The 23,359-nt window shown below is 38.0% G+C and overlaps 2 protein-coding genes across 8 annotated transcripts in view; one reads left to right on the top strand and one right to left on the bottom strand.

Annotated features, from left to right (window-relative positions):
* Positions 1-3,518: 3,518 nt before the first annotated feature.
* GPR68 (G protein-coupled receptor 68) lies at positions 3,519-4,597 on the top strand (the record flags this gene model as incomplete). The annotated part of the gene is made up of 1 exon (XM_082283007.1): positions 3,519-4,597. The coding sequence occupies one exon, from the start codon at positions 3,519-3,521 to the stop codon at positions 4,593-4,595; it is 1,077 nt and encodes a 358-aa protein (XP_082139133.1). The 3' UTR covers positions 4,596-4,597.
* A 3,599-nt stretch (positions 4,598-8,196) lies between these two features.
* DGLUCY (D-glutamate cyclase) overlaps positions 8,197-23,359 on the bottom strand; it is a 48,387-nt gene continuing 33,224 nt past the window's right edge. For 6 of the 7 annotated variants that reach the window (XM_082282822.1, XM_082282828.1, XM_082282823.1 and 3 more), the window contains 6 exons: positions 22,338-22,598; positions 21,757-21,856; positions 19,980-20,128; positions 15,092-15,211; positions 14,164-14,315; positions 8,197-9,012 (listed from right to left, as the gene is read on the bottom strand). In XM_082282822.1, the coding sequence (XP_082138948.1) occupies positions 8,869-9,012; positions 14,164-14,315; positions 15,092-15,211; positions 19,980-20,128; positions 21,757-21,856; positions 22,338-22,598 (926 nt within the window). In that variant the 3' untranslated portion in view covers positions 8,197-8,868. The remainder of the gene's footprint in view (positions 9,013-14,163; positions 14,316-15,091; positions 15,212-19,979; positions 20,129-21,756; positions 21,857-22,337; positions 22,599-23,359) is intronic. The other variant, XM_082282827.1, reaches the window with a different exon arrangement.

Genomic DNA, 23,359 nt, shown 5'->3' with positions numbered 1-23,359 from the left:
TTGTGTTCCCGTTCATAACTGCTCTCAGCTTCATGATTGTGTGCACCCTAGATGTTTTTCATAGAGCAACTTTTTAAATTTTTCTCCTTCGTCTATTCAGATGTTGCCAGTAAGTAATGGGGGAATTATTTGTCTTTTCTCTTCTATACCATGCATCACCTTTCCTTTGTTTTCCCCTTTTTCAGACAGCCTGTAAAGTATTGTGTTATATGTTTTTAATAACAGAGTGGGCTCTTCCACACCCATTTATTTAAACCTGCCAGTGCAGTCCTTTGATACCAGGTTTGTTGAAAAAATCCTGCAGTTTCATTCCCTGTCTGGTGCAGAGCTATATTTAGTGTACCTGGTGCTGGGGAAAAGGTGAACTGCCTCTGTATTTCCATTTGGCTACTGAGTCTGTCCTTAGCCAGGCACGAATGGTCAAAGGGTACAAAGGTGGCCCAGAGCCCACACACTGAGGAGGCTGAAACAAGGGAAGAATTTCCTGGCTCACTGTTGCCACCGACCAGAACAGCAGTGTAAGACAGCTATTGCCCAAGAATCTGGACCTTTGTTTTTCATCGCCATCTTTGAAATTGAGGAGGGTTTGTTAGCACAAGGCAAAGAGATTTGTTACAGCCAGCCTTCTTTTCCTGCCCCTTCAAACAGCCCACTCCAGAATTTCCTCCAGGAGCAGGAAATGTTGCTGTAATGGTAAGTGTATATTATATTAGCATAATATTGTATCAATAAGACTTTTTCTGCCTCCTTCACATCCTGCATTCTGGCAAGACTTTTAAACTAGGCAGAAATTATTTTTATAATAATATTCTCTGTACATAAACATAATTTGATAAAAACACTTTGAGTTCTTAGAGGAAAAGAAACATTTTCAAAAAACACTGCAACTGTAAAGTACATCTGCTTTTCCTCATACTGTGGTCCATAATGACTCACTGGGTAACACTGAATGAAACTCAGTGCTAGACATATAAAGACAGTTCTGAATTTTCAAAACTGTCAACAGCTTTTGAATTGCTATTACTATTACTTATTGACAGGAGCTGGACACTGGCTGGACACTGGTAGATATGATGATAGGCCTCAGATTTTAGGCATTTTAGAGAATAACTAAGGTGTGCCAATCATCCTGCGCAGGCAAACCCTTACATGTAAAAGTCACCAAATAATACAGAAATGCTATGAAATACAAACGCAGCCCTGGAGCTCTGGATTAAAAAGGCGGGGTGGGGTAAGAAGGTTATCAAACCTGCCTCAGCAAAGATTCTGTGCACTGCCCTTGTCTGCAGGTGGAAGAGATGTGTGATGGTTATCAAGCCTTTGAGAAACTGGATAGTGTTACAGGAGAACTAATGTCCAATAAGTATCAGTGTTTGGGGAAATTTGTACATAACTTTAGTGACTGATTTCTGCTGTAAATGTCAGCACTGCTAACATTGTCATATTTATTCCAGGGGAAGGTTATGGCAATCTCCTTGAGCAAACTTCAAACTGAACCATAGATATCTGTGACTGGGTCCCTTTAGCAGCATTTCTTCTGCTGAGTTTGACACATGAGTTGTAACTATTGTGACACCTGCACTGGAAGGGGTGAGTCTCTTAAACCCTAAAGGAGATGCTTGAGACTGAAAGGAGAAGGAGAGCAGAATGCTAGACTTGAGCAGTCTTTCACACAAGTTGCATGGGACAGTGAAGTTAGAAGTTTTGAGGGAGATGATCTTACCTTGGCTTGTTGTTTCACGACTGAGAGTTTCTGAGCTCCCAAGGACATTCCCACCAAAACAAGGGCTGATTTTCTCTCTGTTGGTAAGAAACAGTAGAAGTAAAGGGACGAAAAACACATCCCAATTTTTATTTGTAGGTGTTTGCTGTGAATTCTGTGGAACTATGCTGGTTGAAGCTAAAAAATGAAGTTCTTTGCAGGTTTGATCATTTATTTCAGCCAGGCAATTATTTTCTGGCCTAAAGCAAGTGATTTTCTTTTCAGTTTCTACAGGAGTAAAGCCTATCACTATTAAAAAAAAAATCATGTAGCAAAAAAGATTATTTGACAGTAACATCCTCAAATGCTAAAACTGACACTAATTTTACTGTAGTGTGGTCATGTTTCTGTAAAGGTTGCCTTGGAAGAAATTTTATTTTCCTAGATGGCACAGAATATGATTACAAAAATGCACATTAGCATAGCAAACAGAAAAAAAGAAGCAAGGACTTATCTTTGGATAGTGCTGCTTTTGAATTCATAGTGTCTGAAGCCGTAAAAAGAGTACACAAATTGTTAACCTTACAAAGGTATAGCCAACAACCCTGAATTTTCTGAGGAGAGATTGAAAGAAACACAGTCTTGCTGTTCTGCACCATCAGGTTAAACATGCATCCCGTTCAGACTAGGCACAGTTTGCCCTGCTGTTCTCCAGTGCTCCATTTGTGCCCATGTGAATATATCATGAGGTGATAAAATCCTGCATGGGGTATTACATTGTTTAGTCGAGGGTTTCATCACTGTGAGCTGGGTCCAGGGTTGACCTAGTAGAACTGAGTGGTAACCCATTGTCAGCAGTGGTTCTTGTGTTTTAACTAGTTTAGCATAGCATAGCATAGTATAGCATAGTGTAGCAGTGGTTTCTGTGGGTATGTGTTTGGATTATACCAGACTCCTCAGGTGAAAACAATTACATTCATATTTGGTGAAAGTGAAAAGGAAAGATACAAATGTGTAAGTAGTAAGAGTAAATGAGTGGGTTTGGGAGTTGATGGCAAATAAGGAATATGTAGTATCAAATCCTGTAGAACTGAGACCATGGGGATGCACTGTACCAGTGTTACCATGCCCTTCCAACAGAGGAAGACAGCTTGCTTTCAGGATTGTGTTTACAAGTAGCTGTAAGAGAGAGTGCTAAGAATTCAGTTCATTTTTTTTAAATCCTGATGAATTGAACTGCATATTACATGGTATCTTGTATATAAAGGAAAATTTAAGAAATGGAAATTAAAAATCAACAGTTTTTTGCACCCTAGATCCTCTAAGGAAGTCTGAGTGGACTGCTGGTTTACCAGAGACACCTTTTCCATTGTAGAGAAATCTGATTACTGCTTTTCTGCCTCATCTGTACAACAGAGATGATATTTCTTCACATTTTAGATGCCTCCAAAGCTAAAACAACAAATATTTGTAATTGGCTTTGTGATTCTGGATCACATAATTTTCTGGCACTTTTCTGTTACATGCTAGGACTTATGTGATTCATGATTTCCTAGACAGGCTTTATCTTTATCAAAGACTGTAAAATATCTACAGCTAGGAAAAAGCAGCTTTCTGAATAGTGTACTATATATTTAACAATTGTACCTCTTCTAAAGATTTCCTTGTGCTTTATCTTCAGGTTATTAACATCCTGCAGCAAAGGCATCACTTCAGCCTAAACATTTGTGGAAGAAATAAACTCTACATGAAAACTGAATGTAACTAAGTCTTACATTCAGGACCCTGATGAATGATACAGAGAGAAAAGTAGAAGATGGTGAATTTCACAGAGAATGCAACTGAGAAGTGCAATATTAATCATGATATCCATGAGACATTATCCCCTGTGGTGTACATATTTGTGTTTATATTAGGCTTGCCAGCTAACTGTCTGTCACTGTACTATGGATATTTACAGATCAAAGCTAAAAATGAATTAGGTATCTACCTTTGCAATTTGACTGTAGCAGACCTGCTGTACATATTTTCTTTGCCTTTTTGGCTTCAGTATGCTTTACAGCATGACAACTGGACTTATGATGAGCTGCTGTGCAAAATTTGTGGCATCATCCTATATGAGAATATTTACATCAGCGTGGGCTTCCTGTGCTGCATCTCCATTGACCGCTATCTGGCCGTAGTGCACCCCTTCCAGTTTCAGCGCTTTCGGACCATGAAGGCTGCTGCCATTGTGAGCATCATCATCTGGGCCAAAGAAATAATGACATGCTGCTTTGTGTTCACACACGGGGAGATCAGCATGGATGCTGAGAGCCACTTGGTGTGCTTTGAGCATTACCCCATCAAGAAATGGGAGCACAATGTCAATTACTACCGCTTCTCTGCTGGCTTCCTTTTCCCTTTCTTTCTGCTGGCCTTCTCCTACTGTGGGATTTTACGAGTTGTCCACAAGAGTCCCGGCACTCAAAAGAAGAAGAAAATCCAAATTAAAAGACTGGTTTCAAGCACTGTTTTCATATTTTTAGTCTGCTTTGGGCCATACCACATCCTACTTGTAGTTCGTAGCTTGTTGGAGAACAACTGCTCATTTGCTGAGAAAGTATTTAATGTTTACCATATTTCTCTCTTGTTAACTACTTTTAACTGTGTTGCTGACCCAGTATTATACTGTTTTTCCAGTGAAAGCACTTACCACAACTTTGTCAAGATGAGAGACTCTTGTCTAACATGTTTAGGCCGTCTGAGTACTGAGACAAAGGAGTCCTATCCACTGAACACTACTGAAACTCCCAACAGAACACAGCATGAGCAACAACCAGAGTTATTACAAATACCACTTGATGGTGCTGGAATGAAGGACTGCTTCACAGCTGATATAGACAGCCTATAGCATTAATCAAAAAAGGACCTTGATCCTAAATCTGCAGCTATGGCCGTGTTGTGTATCTGTCTGAATTATTCACGTATTACAGCAGTGTGACCTCGCAAAGGCTTATGAGCAATGCTGTACAGTGAAGCTGTTTCTGGAGGTGCTTGGACCCTGGCAATAGGGAGGAAAGCATATGCCAAGTCAGTTCAGTTATAATCATATATCTGTTGTTGTCATGCTACCACTTAAAACCTGTTTGTCTTGATGACTGCATTGACTGGAATAAGCCAGTACTCATGGTGTGTAGTTCTAGTGAACTCATCTTTAACTGCTTTCTGTTTTCCCCTGTTGCATCTTGAGAAAATAATTCTCTACAAGCTGTCATCATCTATTGAAAAGGTCAGAGACAGAAAAAATTAAATGTCCCCATATGTACTTTTAGAAAGAAAAAGAACCAACAAAACACTTCTGCAACATCTCTGTAACTCTCTGAAATAACTTCTCCTTCTGCCAGTTTCAAAGCATGTAGAGACCATGCCAGAACCAGACTCCTGAAACAGTGATTCCAATAGTGTGAGATGTTATGGGAGAACATGCACAAGGAACTCAGCACCTGCTGAGACCTTCAGGCTGTTATTTGACTGTTGAATCTCAGACTGTTAAACCTCATCATAAGGCTCCTAGAGACTTCCAGAACTATGAGACTCTGGGCTCCAGTGGTGTGTCAAGTGTCAGTAACTTGGTGTGTTGACTTGGAAGAGAACAGAAGGTTGATAGTATGTGAGGCACTTGATCCCATGTGCTTCTGAGTCACTGTATTCATTTATTTACATCTAAATTCTACTACACCTTGCTACAGTTTTGATTGTGTCCTTTGCAATTTGTGTATTTTGTGCAGCACAGACCATGCAGGCAATTATATAACAATTCATTTGTCAGGGAAACTGTTGAATGAATTCTGTATAAACTCTGTTCTTGCCCACAGATAATATAGTTTAGGGTTCGGTCATGGTTCAGTAAATACAGTATCAGAAATATGATGTATGAATGATCAGTGTCCTGGTTTAGACAGCAACAAAATACAGGAGTAAGTGGAGAATAGTGGCTTTTAAAGATGTGGGAGTTGTACTCTATAATATTGTTTCTACCACCACTTCCTCTCTAGGTTTTCTGGGTTTTTTTTGTTACAGTAATGAATCCTGTATGATTCTTCTTAGTGATCTGCTCATCGCACCTTCTTGTATCTGTAGCTGTTACACCATGAATATTGCCTTGTCCTTTCAATTCTCTGGCTTCAGATCTTCTTTGAAACACCTCTCTGCACCCTGGAGCTGATAACTTCCAGCAGTATAATCAGTTTTGTTTCTTTGGTTTGCTTTTAAGTCAAAAGATTGTCTAGACAGATGTGTACTCGGTGCTATCTGAAGTATGTCATTGTAACACAGCCTTGCTTGTCATCAGATTCCAAAAGGAATATATACTAACAGTTTTCTGGAAACCACCTTGAGAGTGCAATATTGGATATAATTAGTGGATATGTTTAATAAAGAATGTTTTTATAATTTTATATTTTTTCACTCTATGTTTGAAATAACTATCTTTTAGCTTTGGCTAAAAGACAGTTATTTTCTATTTGTGAGAGTACAGATCTTCTCCTCCCTCCTCTAGCAGAAAGGATTCATGTCCCCAATCCCAAGAGGGGATTAGGTTTGCTTAGGTTAACATTTGATTTGTTTAATTATTTTACATTTCTTTATACTTTGACCACTCAGCTGGATTAATTACAACAGCATTTTTTTCTCCTGACTATTAGCACTGTTTAGCTTTATTTTCTCCTAATCTTTCATCTCATCTGCTGTGTGTTCCAAGGGGGTCATAAGGCAGGGACTGCTGGAGTGCTGAGCCTGTACGTTGTTAAGCACCAACTCCTTGGACCCCCCTGACCTGTCAGACTGCAAGACACACACATGGTTTGTTCTAGGATTAAATATTTGTTGTCATGTTTATGTGTTGCTTCTTTACAGTTACCCATGTTGTTTAAATTAGACAACTGGAATGCAAAGCATGCTGTACTATATGGAGTTGTCATCTGAGGGATTAAGGCTTATTTGAATTGGTGCTTGGATGTGGTCAGCTTTGGTCAGCTGCTGCAGTTGAAAATCAGATGGAAACTTGTGTAACACAGCCCAATATTCTGCTACAGTTCTCAGCACTTTAACCTGCTAACCCTCAACAGAAGGGAGGGATTTCTTCTTCTTTTTCCTCTTTTTTTTTCTTGAAGCTGACATTTTATCAATTCTTTCTGTATTGTAACTGTTCACCTCAGGCTGCAGAACTGTAACCAATACAGCAGGAAGGTAACTCCCATTCAGAGTTTTCCTTCCATCTCAGTCAAAACTCACTCAAGAGTCCTGCTACGGTTGCTAGAGACATGCTACACCTGCTATTGCAGTAAATACAGTGCTTGGGACTGCACACGAGAAGGGATTTTAAAAGCATACACTAGAGAAAAAGAGAAATAAATTATTAAATTTTGTATTTCTCAATGAAATCTGACTGTTAAGACTTGTATTTTGGGGGAACCAAGAGCAAAACCTTTTTTTGACAAAAGTTAGTGCTTGGAAAGAGTAATATACATTGCACCTGTTAGTGTAGTATGTCAGTAGCACACAGAGAATAAAAGCAGCTGCTTCTTTTAAAATGATGCCAATTTCATTCTGTGAATTCTGTGCAGCAGTGAACATACGCCATCCTACAGGGTTACTGGCTTTGGCAAAAAGTTCAAGCATTCATATGAAATATTTTACTTAATACTTATAGTTTGGAGAGTTTGGAGACTTCTAAAGGAGATGTTTTCTAATTGTGAAACTTCAAAGATACTTTTCCAGAACATCTTTTCAGAAGGTTTGAGATAAATCTAAAAAAATGATCAATCTGTAAAATAAAGATTGGGATCTTCGGTGAACCTGAATGTCTAGCTGGCTTTAAGATTTCTTTCTGTCATGTGTTCAACTCTTTTATGTCTTTAAAGGCTTTATGTGCTCAGGGACTTCAGGAGATTAATATTCAAAATATGCTGGTGTTTGTGGTATGAAATTATTTTTCTCATTCTGAAAAAGTTGTCTTGCTTCAAAGAAGGAAAATAAAACTCACCTGCCAGGAAGGAAAAGAGATACAAAGTGTTGCTGGCTGCTGGAACTCCAACTAAAGGCAACTTCCATTTTATGACAGGTAAAGCACCAGTGCTCTAGAGGTGCAGTGTCAAAGCTACCCTCCCCTCTCTGCTGTGAGGGCTGACAGCCAGCAGAAGTTCAGTGCTGACACTCATCTGGAGTTAAGGTAAAAATCACAGCTTTAAATGACAAAAGTTGGGCACAATTCACAACCACTTGTTGTGTACTGCTTCATTGTTAGAAATTCTATGGGATAGAATTTAATGTTACTTCACGTGGTCTTGTCAGGAGCTGAATTTCTTTAACAGGAATTCATGTCAATGTTTATTTACATAATGTTATTTCATACTGAATGCAAATGTTTATTCATTTTTAATCATACTTTTATTTCTAATAATTAATTTTAATCATTATTTATATATTTATATTCTTTTTAATGACAGGATGCTCTGAAATGTCTACAATTTTTCTCTATTACCCAGAAAGGGGCAAAATACATAAATGGCAAACTACTGATACAATGGAGGTCAAAGGGAGCCTACCCTTTACATGGAAGGTCTGCAATGCTGCCCTTATTTTCATTAGCTCCGTTGAAATTTTCTCCTTATCTCCTCACATTTCCACAAACTATCCCCCACCATAAGAAGACAGAGGGGCTACAGAAAGTGGAGCTTTCACTATTTCAAAACTGCAGTTTTGTTTCGAATCTCCCCTCTCCACTGTAGCTGTTTTCCTCACCGCAAGTATTTTTAAACCCAAGTTGTTACGAGAGTTACTTCCTGTTACAGTTATGAGGTCAGTGAAACAAGAACAGCAGTGCAATAATATCTCATTGTAATTGCATGGTTTCTTTGTAAAAGCCAGATCACCTCTTATCATAAATCATTTAATATTCATTCTCCATTTTAAAATTACAGAAAAGAAAGGCAGACCAAGTCATTGTGATGATATCCTCTTCTTGTTGCACAGAGATGTTGTAAGGATAACAATGAAAGGCTGTGTGTGGTCCAGACACCAGAGATGAAAAATCATCTTTTTTTGATCTTTTACACCTTGTGAGAGCCTCAAGAATAAGGAAATGACATCGGAGCAACTCTTGATGCAGAAATCATTAGGGGCAGTCACTGCTGTGCTTCTTGCAGCAGCTTTTCAATCATAAGCGAATGGGTGTCGTAGAAGGGCAGCCCGTCCACTTCCATCTCTAGACTGGCAGTTTTGCCACTGCGGACCCCGAGCTGCACAAGTGTTTTCAGAAGCTTTTCTTCCTTAAAAAACAAAGAAACGGAGTATAATTAAAATTCTGAATCAGACAAGAGCAGTCATCAAGATCTTTATTTTAATTCTGGGAGAGACTGACCATATCCTCCATATTTATTTTGTCATCAATTTGCAAGTACTATCTTGTCCCCAAGAATATGTTTAGCATCTGGAGCTCAGGGAGTGTCAGATGGTTTATACCCTTGACTGCTATTTAATTACTGAATATTATTGTTCTCCACACTCCCTCAAACAGAACATTAGTGTCAATTCAGAAACATCTATCATTTTTTGCCTGGTTTCAAGTTCCTATATTGCAAAAATCAGAATCAGAGGAACCTCCACCCAAAGTATCTCAAAAATCCATCTGTGGCAGCTGCATCCAGCTGGCTGCAGCTGCATTTTTAAAGAAAAGAACAGAAGGGAAAGAGGATGCACCAGGAGAAAAGGTTATAGAGAGCACCTGGATAGGCTGCACACTCACTTTTCTGCAGCTTCTCTGATCTCTCCGTGCCTTTGGCCCTTTCTTCCCTTTTTCTTATTGATTTTATGAGAATCTTGGTTGCTTAGGGAAGAAGTGGGGACAAAACAACCTCAGAAATTGTGCTTCCTTGGCATGGTCTGAAATAGCATATACTTTGTTTAGAACTAGTTATTTTCTTGCTTAACTAATATAAGCAGATAACAAAGCATGTTCCAAGTTGAGCTGTAAAAGTACACAGAGGGAACAAAATGCTTTTTTGTGAGCTATGGGCCAGTTAGCATTGTGGGATGAAAAGACGGAATAAAACGAGCTCTGAAAAAACCACAGGGAACAGTGAAATTTGAAGATCTGGTTTCAAGTGGATGCATGTCTGCCATCAACGGCTCTGTTTTTCATTTGTTATGAAATGTACACAGTAAAACTCTTTCTATTTTTTTAGCATTTACTATACTGAGAATTTATTTCTTGAATTCTATTAATAAAAATCCAAGAAAACAAAAATCCTGGCTTCACCTACGCCAACCCGGTGATAAGTTATGTAAGACCTTGAAACACTCACCTACCTATCTTTTCCTCCCTTTCTTTGCTAGGAATGCCTTTTCTGGTCTTTGTCTACCATGCCATTTCCACTTGCATGGAAATTGCTACTGGAACAGTCCTACCAGTGTCCTTGACAAAGAGTTCTCTAGGTTTTAACACTTCTTGTTTGACATTACCACACAATAAACTCCAGCAAAGTTCTTTATCTCCTGGACACAAATGAATCATGAAAAAAAAATTGTAACGTTAAAATATCTACTCTTATCAAATGTTAGGACTTTTTCCAGGAACACTTCTAAACCACAAAGAATACAGGAGCTGTAGATCTGAATTTAGACACAATATGGTTGTATTTTACATAATAGAGTACATGGTCAAAATGTAATCATTTCTGAATGAAGCAAAGCATGCCCTGTATGACCAATTCAGTTTAATTTTGTAACTTGCTTTCTGAATGCACTTTCTGAAGATCTGTCTTTTATTTCCTGGTAAAACATCCTAGTTCTTAGCTGCAACAATATTAAATGAGGGTCTGGTTTTCTACTAAAGGAGAAATATGCATAGTTACATGGTGTCAGCAGTGACGCACCTATACATTAGTAGCATGAAATTTGCTACTTTGTAATTTATAAAATTATAAATATACATTAGTTTATATCATATGAATGTTTATATATATGAATGCAAATATACAACTGATCTTTCTGCACTACAGAGGGTTCTCTTAGCACTGAGTGTATCTAAATGCTTAAGGACAAAGGAGATCTCCTGTGTCGCAAAAGAGATGCCCAAATTGGATACACAAAATGTAATCTCTAAAATGAATGGTTTCTGCTATGTATTTACATATTAGAGCTCTCTGATCTGCTTATATGAGGTAAAAAAGTTTGCTTGCTTAATGCTACATAACTATGCCTGATAAACCATAGTTTGTCATCAAATGCTACAGTTTCCATTTGTAATAAGCAAATACAATGTACAGCACGCTTCCTTAGCTGTACAGTGCTGCAATTTGACCACAGTTCTCTCTTTAGTAAATCATTATGTTGGGAGTGGAGTAACCAGAAAAAATAATCAGAAAAATAGAAAAATATCTGTTAGTTTGTGCTTTATTCAAGGGAACAACTTCCTTATGAATGGCAAAGGTAATAAAGCATACTAAAAATACATCACACCTTCATATATTTATAATATAGTTCATATTCTTAGAGGTCATCATTAAAAAAAACCCCAAATGATACAGTTAATACGCTGCCATTAATGAAGAGTTCAGTAAAAGAACAAATGATTGATATATTAACCTGATTGTGAGATGCAATGAAATGCAGAGTTGACTGTAAGATGTTTAGCATTAGCTACATTTGGATAAGCATGAATGAATTAATTTCATTACAGTCACTTTGATATAACAATACTACAAACATCTGAAAAGCCAAGCCAATACCATAATCAAATTAGTAGGTAAGCAAAGGTAAAAGTAAGCAAAGATTGTTTAGGTCCAATTGTTTCTTGCTCCTGCAGTTCTTGCCACGGAACAAATGCTTTGCAGCATCTGTCGCTAAGATGTGTGTAAAGGCTGATCCATGAGCACAGAACAATCTTAGTTTGCTGTTCAGTGGGAAGGGAGAGCTCCACAGTTCTGGGGTTTGGCAGCGCAGCCCTGACACTGCTTGAACAAGAGCCTGCAGGGAAATAATGTTGGTGTTTCAGGGGAAGTCTTCACTTAGTAATTATGAACTACAGCATTTATGGAAGTGCCATTTTTTGAAGAAAAATAAAGCACATTATAAGACAGCTGTCTGCTGCTTAGGCACTCCTTCAAATGTCCTCTTTTCAATTACAAATACAACTATAAACACCAAGATGGATCTGTGTGGTGTTGCTCTTTATCTCACGATGGCAATTATTATACCATTAAATGAAGATGAATTTTGCAGAAAGTAGCCATATAAACATAAATGGTCTGGTTTTTTTATACTAATGGAGTATGTGAATACTAATGTATTCAATCTTCTGCATTGTTCACTGTTGTGTGATTTATAATTAAAGATATAATATTTTCTTGTCAGACATTTAGTCATTTTCTCTCCTCCAGAAAACTGTTTCCATTAATTTTCTCTCAATAGATTTTTGTATTGCACTTACAGTAGCCCATTATTGGCTCATTAATATTCCCAGCTGTATAGCTTAGTAAAACAAAAACAAGAAGGTTTTCCTGTACACAGTGTGACATTTAATTACACTATCTTATTACCAGGAATTTTGATCATAGTAATTTTAGGATGCATTAATTTAAAGGTCAAAAACCAGTAGATGCCACTGGAAAAAACATTGAAAACTGAAAAGTAATTAATCTATTTTATGAAAAGACTGTGCTAAAAAGGGCCATATAAGCTTTGTTAAACTATATGGCTGTGCCAAGTGTTGGTATCAGTTTCAGTTTTACGACCTCTGGACAAAAAACTAAGATAGCAAGAACTAAAAAAAAATGGTGAGATCTACTCTAAAATACTTAAAAGGTGCTTTGTTGGAATTTCATGCAGAATGTGCTGTCATCTCAGGAGAAAAGCTTCTTTGTTTTGGACAGTTTCTATGGTAGATGGATTGCATTTTGCTTAGCATTCCTGGAGGTCACAAACTTAATGCTTTTGTCCAAATCTCTATAGAGGCACTCAGCCAGTAAAGCCGAATTTTGAAGTTCCTGTTATTGCAAATACGTGGAACAAACCTTATTTAATCATTAAGAGTGTGTGTGTGTGTGTGTGTGTATATATAGACAGATTTTTTTTAACCACTGCCAAGTTAAAAATAGAGGCACGTGCTTAGCAGGATGAGCACAGATCACAGTCATTTCTCACCCCTCTCAGTTATTTTACTTTTTCTCAGTCTGAAACCTTTGCATTCCCAGAATATCACACTGTACAGAGCTGCATTAGTCAAAACACATTTAAAAATATTCATGTACAAGTTTTTCTCCAACTTTAATTTAGAAACACTCAAAACTAATTGTAGAAAGGTTCCAGAAAGGTGGAAAGATCAGAAGTACGGTACAAAGATCAGAAGTATGGAGTGGCTACTGCATAAGAACTGTGACTTGATTTGGGAAGCAGACATCTAAAGGACACTAAAGCAGAGTTATAAAATCATGAATGATGCTAAGGAAGCAAACAGGGAATTTTAATCACTGTATCTCGATACAGGGATTTCTTGTATTGCCCATAAAATTGTAGCACTGTCTTCTGCTTGAAGTTAGAAGACATGAACACATTCATATTGAAGGATTTTTATTTGCAACCTGTTTTGGATCCTCTGTGGAACAGTCTAAGTACAGTGTGGCTGCTTCTTCACAAGGAATCCCCAAAAGTCCCTGAGGACCTTGTGTCTTAGGTTACAATGTAAGATGTAACCATAAGTATGTATTCTATCACCAGCTCTTAAAACCAGGTGGGGCAGTATTCTTTGTCTCTTCCATGACACATCCCTGATAACTCCCTCCAGGAGATATCTTCTGTTAATGGGCCATCCAGCCTCACTGCATGACTCATAGAATTACATCATCCCATTGTGAGATGCTCCACCCAGGGGGAGGAACCAAGCATTCCTACCTGGATATAATCTGAGGTGTGGAACACCACAATGAGCCCTTACCTACTGGATTCCCAGAGGACAAGAGCTACATAACCACAACTGGACGTTCAGAGGGAGACCAGACCCTTCTACAGGATCACTGCTTCTACAGAACCGTATCTACCACTTCAAAGAGGGCTTCAGCCACCCCTTAATGGGACTGCTACCACCACCCTGCCCAGCAGGGTGTCAGGTCATATCCTGACTCTGTCAGGTTAAGCCAGTATTTCTGTAGTATTGCCTTGTTATATATACTAGTAAAGAACTGTTATTCCTATTTCTCATATAATTGCCTGAAAGCCCCTTAATTTCAAAATTATAAAAATTTGGAGGGAAGGGGGTTACATTTTCCATTCCAAGGGAGGCTCCTGCCTTCCTTAGCAGACACCTGTCTTTTAAACCTTGTGAAGGTAAGGTATTGAACTGGACTAGGCAGGATTCAGCAGCTGGTGGCCACTTCCATCTATGTGTCATGAGCAAGTCTCAACCCCTCGTGCACAGGAATTACCTTGGTGACGGACGGAAGTGCCGGCAGCCAGAGCCTCTGGCTCGGTGCCCGTGGAAAGCCGACGGCTCTGCGCAGGTAGCGGTCGTGGATCTCACAGGAGCGCAGCACAGACAGAGCACAGGCAATGGCGTAGCCACCCCAGTTAGAGACCCCTGCAAAAGTGACACTGAAACCAGACTGCAAAAATTGGCTGCTTAGTGTCCAGAGTGTGTCAGAGACACCTGGGGTAGGAACAGAGAAATCTGAGCCCAAGAACAATATGGACCATCCAGTTCACAAGTTGGTCCTTGCTGAACACCTCTCTTTCACTGTGAATTTTATTTCATGCTGGTGTATAAGAGAATTTTAACTGTAACATTCAACTTCAGTTGAATATTAAGAATGTACATTTGTCCTTGAGTGATTATTGAAAGAACTTATCTCTTCGTAAAGGAGCAATATGACTAATTTATGCCTGATACGAGCACACTCACAGAAGTTTATCAATTATACTGAAAATCTGTATGTGCACAGACATTTTAATTCCCACACAGATCACTTCTGCAGTCTTCCTTATTGATTTTTGTTACTGAGTAACCTGGTCTAGTGAAAGGTTTCCTGCCCATGGCAGGAGGAGTAGGAACTGGATGATCTTCAAGGTTTATTCAAACCCAAGCCATTTTTGGATGGATTCTATGGTTCTGTGATTTTATACAATGTGTGATTTTTCAAGAATACTCAGGATTTGCCCTTTTTCCAATTAAATACACTTTGTTCATTGAACATTCTCAATTTTCAGTCAGTTCTTCTGAAGCAACAGGTCCTTAACTCTTCAGAAAATGTACATAATACTGAGATAGATTCATTTGCCAGGGAAAAGACAAATGTTTCCTTGTCAGTTCTATTCTCAAACACCAGCTACTCTCCCACCCCACCAAAAATCCCTTACCAGCTACAACAGTAAAATCAGCTTCAACATCACAAGCTATAACATCTCCATTTTTTATGTGCTTCTTTACAGCATCTTTTACTTTGCCCATTCCTAATTCATTTCCTCCATCTCCAACACCTTTATAAAAGAGAAGACAAAATGAGTATGAACACAGCATATAACTGACAATCCCTCTAGAAGGCATCCAGTGTCTTCCCCACAGTTGCTGTGACAGTTCACAGCTCCATATGAGATGGTTTATCTTTTTTCATCCACAGTGCCTAAAAACAGAAGACTGTGAATGAAATAGCTGAAAGCATCATCTATTACATGCCAGCCTCTAGGTTTATACAAGCAATGTACACTGTACATTGTGTGCATACAAAAGAGATCAAACCTATCAAGTGGTTGTGAACTGCAGACAGAATTAAGACAATAAACTTTGCTTATGGAAGGTCTTACATGAGTGTTCTATGTACTGCATTATCACAAGTACATCAAGAGAGAGAAGATAGAAAATTAAACCAAAATAAACCTGAGAAATTAGCTGGCAATTCTATAATACAGCAAGCATAGAAAACTTTGGCTTGTTACAAGCTTTAATCAAAAAAAACCAGAATAGAAATAGTAACTATTGCAGAAAGACAAGCAAAAATATACATAAGGATTTGGGCAGAAGTAGGCCTGACTGCACTGCCCATCTGTTTGATACAGATCACTAATGTGCCACAGTACACAAAGAGCCCAGCCCTGTGTACTATTACTGTTTTCATTTTCCAGTCATTTACCAAAACGATAGCTAGTCTTTATTTTTTAAAGTGCTCTTATGTACTGGATGTGGGGCACTGATTTTTGTTGCACAAATAGAAATACTGTGTATTTGTCTTAGTGATTTTAGTGAAATTAGTGGGATCTATGAAATTTCAGAAAAATTCTGGGCAATCCTATATTTAGGACATAAAGTTGTCAGATGTCATTTAGAGACCTGGAGATGAGGGTAACATATAAACTAGCAGTTTACATAAAAGCTGGATAGCACCTCTAATCTCTCATCAATATATTAAAAACATACTAAAAAAATTCATCTATTTAGTTGGAAACTAAAATTCTCTTTCATCTGTTAGTCTGAATGGCATTGTCTTCAGTTTGAAGATTTTACAGAAAAATCCTAGACAATGTCTGTGAAACAGAACAGTGAAGAGCTCCAAGTCCTCGCTGCAATGTATCAGATTTGAATTTGAAATATGACTGTGCTCTAATGCATAGCATGTGTTACAGGAGAGAAATTACAATATTTATAATTTACACTTCAGCCCTGAAAACTGGTAAATTTAACACTTTTAGTTACTGCATAAATATCTCATGTGTCTGTAGCAAATTTCTTCTTTAAGTGAAATGGAAAGTTATTTCTCAGCAGCAATTTTTTATTTGATTCCTTAAGTCTATCCAGTCAAGTGGGGCATAACTGAGTGACACATAGCTTACGTAAAAGGATTTGCCATGGAACAGCTACTTTTTTTTTTTTATCTTTAATAATCTGCTCACATTTATTTCACCATTGGGAGTTAATGATGCTTTCAAAAATCTGTTCATTGGTACTACTTTTCAAACAGGTATTGATTCAATCCTGGTGCTTCTATCCTCATATATAAATATGGAAGTTCTGCTTTGTAGGAATCTGATTTTTCTTATACTCAAAATTAAAATTTTTGCTCCTAATATTCTTAAAAAAGGCTAAGATGAATTTCTTGTCCCATGAAGATAATCAACAGTTTCTTTAACTGAAAGATATCCACTGCTCAGGGCTTTTTGTATCAGTCCTGCTTTGCTTTTCTTGTCTTTGTGGGAGTCCTGTCACCAGGATGGCAGCACAATCAGGAGATCTACTGCTGTGGATGTATCCCATTTGTGTGACACTGGGAGGAAAAGAACACCCCACTGAGAAGTCTCCTGTCCCATCTGTTTTCTTCTTCCTCCACACATTGCCAGAGAACTGTTTTACTGTAGATCTCCAGAGTGAAATTCACCTGTGCAAACACAGCTATCCACACATGAGCCAGTCAGTTACACTGCTTTTAAAGCCAGCGGAAAGAAACACTCCCTTCACACATTCAGTTCATCTCACCCCAAGGCAGACATCTCAAATATAGATGTCTGAAAATAGGCAAGATAAATCCTCTTCTAAAGGCCCAATTGCTTTCCAGGCAAAGGAAAAATAGTTCTGCTGGATCTTCCATGCACGTTCCCACTGACTACATTGTTTTCTGAAACTACATTCATGAAATATGCAGGAGATGCCAGTCTTCTGTGCTAAAAATCTTTATGAAAGGGAAATGTGTGACCCCATTTTTTCATGCAGTACTTTGGAAAGCTTTTAATCAGCTCCTATATAAATAGCATATAGCTATGTCAATTGTATGACAGCTGAAAAAAGTAATATGTGGTTCCAGTACATCTCTTAATCTTTCATTTCAGTCTTATGTGGAAAATAAGTCCCTTCCAAACTCAGCCTTTCATGTTTTCTTACTCTCTGAATTCCTCAAGGCTGCTCCTTACTCCCTGAGTTTTTAGGATGTCAGTACCCATACAATTGTAAGCATTGCTCATGCTTTGTCTGTGGTCAAACTACAGGATCAGATTTTTTTTAAAACACAGATCTTGTTTTAAATGGAACTTGACAGCAATTAATCAGCATGTAACAAATGCTCTAACATTTCCCCTCTCCACCTACTGACACAGTGGTTCTTGCCACGGACCATACTATATAAAGAACTTCTGTAGGCTGAAAACTTGATCTTTCTAGTATTCTAGCCCATAAGGCTATTCGAGTACTCCACCCTAATGATGTACAATGTTTGCATTTATTTTGGAACGAGTCATATGCCTCCAAATTCCTACTGACCATAAAGAAAGTTGAAGATAGCCCCACCAGAAAAAAATTTATCCTCATCAGTAGCAATACACTGCTATCAGTAATGGGACAAGACACAAAGGCCACAGCCCAGTGGCTAAGTTAAACTAAGCTTTGCAGAAACGCATTGAAAAACCCAACAGCCAACCCAAGAAATTGCCGCCCAATTACAAAAAACAGATACAAAAAATTAGTGTGATAAGCAAAACAAGAAATGTTAACTAGGTAACAGTGTAAGAAACAATTACAGTTTTTTTCTATAGATACTCAATTAGTTCCCCAGAGCAGAATACCCACATACACAAATGCCGTGGGAGATGAGAGCAGATTCCTTCATTGTCCTTTGAAGCCTCCGACTTGTTAAACTATTTTCTATGCAGATATCTCTTTAGAGAAAGTTCACAGCACTGAGACATAGTGAATCTGAACAACTGCTTTTCTTCTTTTTCACAAGGCTGTGGTATTTTTTATTAATTGCAATTTGTAGAATATTTGAATATTCAGAGAATGTTTGAAACAAACTACATTCTGCTGAATAGATTCAAGTTCTCAGCTGGCAGAACATTCCTAACTCCAGCAAATGAATAATATACCTTGAGCTGCTGAGGGAGATATTTGAAGAGATTAGGGTATTTTTACTAAAGGAATCAGGTTGTGATGTTATGTAAGTAGCTGGAGAGATCAAGTTCTTGTATCAACAACCTAAAATCAGGGACAAGAGTTGAAACTAACAGCAGCAGATAAAGCTCCGAGGCATTTTGCCAGACATCTTTACAAAACAGAGCTTTTCCTATACTTATCAGTCGATCTTTGTCCTCTGTTGAGATTGCCAAGACAGTGCCATCTAGAGTACTTCCTTTTGCATGTTGGAAGGTACTTCTTATGAATAGGAAAAAAACTGAATTAAATCTAAATACAAAGTATTGCAAATTTTACAATAATAAAAAAAATCAGTGAAGTCCTCTGCTGCACAGCTTTTAAATGATACCAATACAGTGAAATCAGACCATGAATTAACTCTGCAGAAGCTCTCTAAATTCTGTGGAAACATTTGAAAAACAACAGAACTGAGAAGCCAAAGTTCCCATACTTTTGGTAACACTTAGAAGCAAGTCCACAGCACTATAAGAAGAAAAAAAGCTAAATTAGCAGACATGTTCTGATGTGGCAGTCTGGCCTGGGTACTTATTTCCAATTTAATTTTAATATTTATAGAGATTATATATCTCCAAAACTCTCATTTGGGCCACACATGGTAGCAGGAAGCATTTGATTGTACAAGAATGTTGTACAATGGTCTATGGTCTATTTTTTCAAAACCAGATATGAATAAGTTTTCAAGAAAAAAAAGGTTTATTGCCTAAAGAGAGGAGCAGCATGCTGACAAAAGCATTCTCGTTAGAGGGACTAGCAAAGGGCAATGTTGTTTTGGTGGGAAGGACAAGGCATTCCTTTAAGGATTCTTACTGTACACACATATTTTGTTAGAGAAGGCACTATTATAATAGATGCAAGTATGTAATTCCTGCTTAAAGGGATGTACTGCTAAAGACAATATAAACAAAGATTCTATCCAGATTGCTGATTTAACTTAGGTGTAACAATCATAAACCCAATACTTTAATAAGTAATGTTACCATCCAATAACCATTTACTTTCTATGCTGCCTTTAACACATAAAATACAGAATGGATTCACTATTAAAAACTCCACTTAGAGTGTATGTACATACACTTATGTACAATTAATACACCTGGTCTTGCTTTTTTTCCCTTAAATAACTTTGAAATCAACTTTTTTTTTTTTGACTGTGAGAATCCTATAATAGAAACTTGCCATTTTTCTCCAGCAATGGTCTCTTCAAATTCAACCAACAAATGGCTGTAGCCTGAAAGCAGCTACTCAGCACCTGCCTCCTGCTCCCCTTCACTACCACTAAGAGGTCCTGTTTTGTGCTTCTCTTGCTTCTGAGAAGTCACACAAACTCACACTTACCTGTTGTTGTGACCCCTGGAATGGTTTGTGCAGCTAAAAATAGTTCATCTATGGGATCCACAAGATGTTTAATGTTAACTTTCCTGGCATTGTAATAATTGCCATCAGCAGCCATCCCAGCACGCTCTATTGCTATCAGGTGATCAAATCTGGTTAGAGGTGAATGAAAAAACAGAGGGGAAAAGTCAAAGCTGTGATTTTCACATGAAAAATTCTTCTGCTGGCTGCTTGTGCTTGGTTCTACTTCTTGACCATTTGGGATTCAAGGTAAAACTTGGATACTGTTTTGTTATTTCTGAATGTAGTTCTCTGTGGGGTTTTTTTTCAAAGGTTAGCTCAGTTTTTTTTTAATAGCTTTAGTGCAGCTCCCCCAAACCACATTTGCTATCAAGAAATGGAGAAGTTCATGCAATCCTCCTAGCCAGCAATCATTTGGGTCAGCCATCTGGCCTGCCTCAGTTCCACATTAAAGCAGGTGGTATCTTGTAAAATATTAATACACTTGCACTGTGCAAGTGTATTCAAAGAAAACAAAAAAGTGGAAAACTAATGATCATCTAAATCCGTGTTAGTGCAAATATATTTTCTGCTTAAAGTACATTGCTTAACAAATATTCAACTGTTTCTAGTTAGGCAATGTGTGGGTTTGGGTCTTTAGATTTGGGGGATTTATTTTTTAAGTGTATGGCTATTTTGTTGGTTATGAAAGCAGGCAGATGTGCTGCGGCTCTCCTACATTTTAAGTAGAACTTTAGTACTCAGTTCTGCCACTGTATGTTAGAATTAAGTTATTTTGCTTCTGTTTCTCCAATTTTACTGTCAAGAGATTACTAATTCTGCTGAATTACTTAATGTTCTTGTGGGTGGGTATCTACAGTGATTCTAGAGACCTTCAGCAGGTTAGTTGTCTACCTAAAAAATTACTTCAGTTTTTTGGGACTAAGGGACCAATTTAAATAGATTCTGCCTGTACTTTTATTAAGCATAGCTATAAAAGACATTTTTAAAACAATACACAAAAAATGAAAACAGTATCATGCATACTATTACAGTACACACTAACCTGTGGAAAGAAATGGGAATTGAATAAGCTAATGAAGCAAATACCACGGTGAAAGACCTTTTTATTAAAGAATACAAACTGAAGGCAACTACATTAAAATACTTTATGAGGAAAGATGAATAAAAATGAGCAATGTATGCCTACTTCAAGGAAATTTAAGTTGCCTGGTAAGTAATGAAATGAGCAAACAGCTACTTAGCAAATTCTCCAGTGCGTTAACCCTAATCACACCATTACAAACACACAAGACTTTATTAAGTCAGGTCATATTCCCCAGTTGTTATACTAGAGCTAAAGCTCTAGAAAATGAACACACTCCACAGCTCTTTTCTTAGCTCTTTCACTGATTTTGATATAATACTTTTTGATCTTCTCACTGATTTAAAAATTGGTAAAATAATATATAGTGTGTGTATATATATTTCCAGAATAACAGCTGAAAAACTTTTAGAAGTTTTTTGAAGGAAAAGAGCTATTGATATATGAAGAATTGTTTCCTTTTTGTACTCCAGAAGTGCATAATTGCAGAATAATGTGGAATTCTGTACTCTGTGTGTGGTCCAATAACAGTGTTTGGGTTCGAAGTTTGTTCTGCTCATTCCAAGTCTTAAGGATTTACTTGTAGCCACTGTGCCTTCTCAGACCATGGTCCTTATTTTTATTATAGTTTTGCATAGTAGAGGTGTGACCCATTCTCAGAAACGGAATACGTACCTAGGTCTCCCAGGATTCCCATTCTCACACAAAAACATTAAAGCTGAATCAGCATTTTGCCTTTGATAACTCAGTAGAGGGATGGGTTTCTTCAGGATTCCTAAAGGAAAGCAAAATGAAATTCAGATACTAAATACTTTTCCTTTTGTTTGATGTGTGTTTGAGTGAATTTAAAAAAAAAAAAGAAAGCAAAATTGCTAGAACAGTAAGAATTAAAATCAAGAACTTTATACAATTCTTGATGAGCTCCCTATATTTTTATTTTAATTTAAACTTGTTTCAATGTAAATGCTATTAAACGGGACCTTGAGGTAGAAAACAGGTCTACAAGAATAAGAACAGACATCCAGAATTTATCCCAAGCAACTCATCCAGAATCAGTACCCAGATATGTACACATTAACTTGATGCCAGCTAGGTTTAACGAAATGTCATCGTAGCAATGCTGAGCAGAGCTTAGAGGATGAATTCTGATTCATTCTCTGGGGAAAAAAACTCCTGTACTAAGTGACAGATTAAAACTGAAGCAAACCTTGGCTCAAATTAGAAAGATAAAAACTGAAAAAAACCGTGTCTCTTACCTAGTTGAACAGCTTCTTCCATAATCTTTTTATTCAGATCCATGGCTCTCTGATCTGTAACTATGGCAACCTGCTTCTCCAAGGCCTGCAGCATGGCTGCGATGGCAAGGGCTCCCGGGGGGCCGTCGTTCTCCTCGGGCGGCTCGTGGGCGCAGTGGGTGGGAAATCCCGTGGTTATCAGCACGGAGCCAGCGTGGGACAGCGCCAGGCAGGCCCGCAGCAGCTCACCCCGGCGCCGCAGGTGCACCACGCCCCGCTCTCCTAGACAAGCGGTTTTAAAGAGAGAGCTACACTTCTGGGTATCACTCTCCTGGCCAAGTTCCCTCTGGGTGAAAGTACATACTTTAGTGACATAAAATGGGTTTTAAAAAAAAGAGAGGAAAAACTTCTGGTCAAGGCAGGAATTGGGGTAATTTCCTCAGGAAACCTAAGAAGATGTAGGATATGAGTAATGAAGATAATGGGCTGTTCTTCCAGGTTAAGAATGTCCAATTCTGAAAATTATTATAACTAGCATTTCTAGGTATGAGTGCAAATAGCTTTTTCTGAGAGCTTATTGCATATTGTCTCCTTTCCTTTAGCCCTCTGCTTTCCTTTGACAGTTTTGCTAGACCAGGTTTAGCTACTGAAGCTAGACTGCAACTCAAGCATCCCACACCTTAGTTATAATGCAGACTTCAGATGTGTAAGCTGCTCCTTTGTCTCTATTTAACTCCATCCACTTCGGGAAGAGCTAATTCCCAAATAAATGTCACTTAATGAAATGATTAACCTCAGAAGTGAGGCTTCAGAGACATTGTAAGTTACCTGGGGACTTTTTAAACTCAATGAATACAGTGGTATCCAGGTGACTACTAGAAGTTCTTGTAACACTTCATGTAGTAGAGAACCATGTTATCAGACCTTGAGAAACAGGTGAATATTAACAGAAGTCTCTTCTCATGGGTCAGTCCCTAAATAGGCAACACTGTTTTCTGTGTATGGCTTTCATTGTTCAAACACTTCCTATCTCATGTCCCTTC

The sequence above is a fragment of the Coloeus monedula genome (assembly GCF_965178545.1).
Source record: "Coloeus monedula genome assembly, chromosome: 6".
Lineage (NCBI taxonomy): Eukaryota > Metazoa > Chordata > Aves > Passeriformes > Corvidae > Coloeus > Coloeus monedula.
Note: the sequence above shows the minus strand (reverse complement) of the source record. Positions and strands in the feature narration are given on the sequence as shown.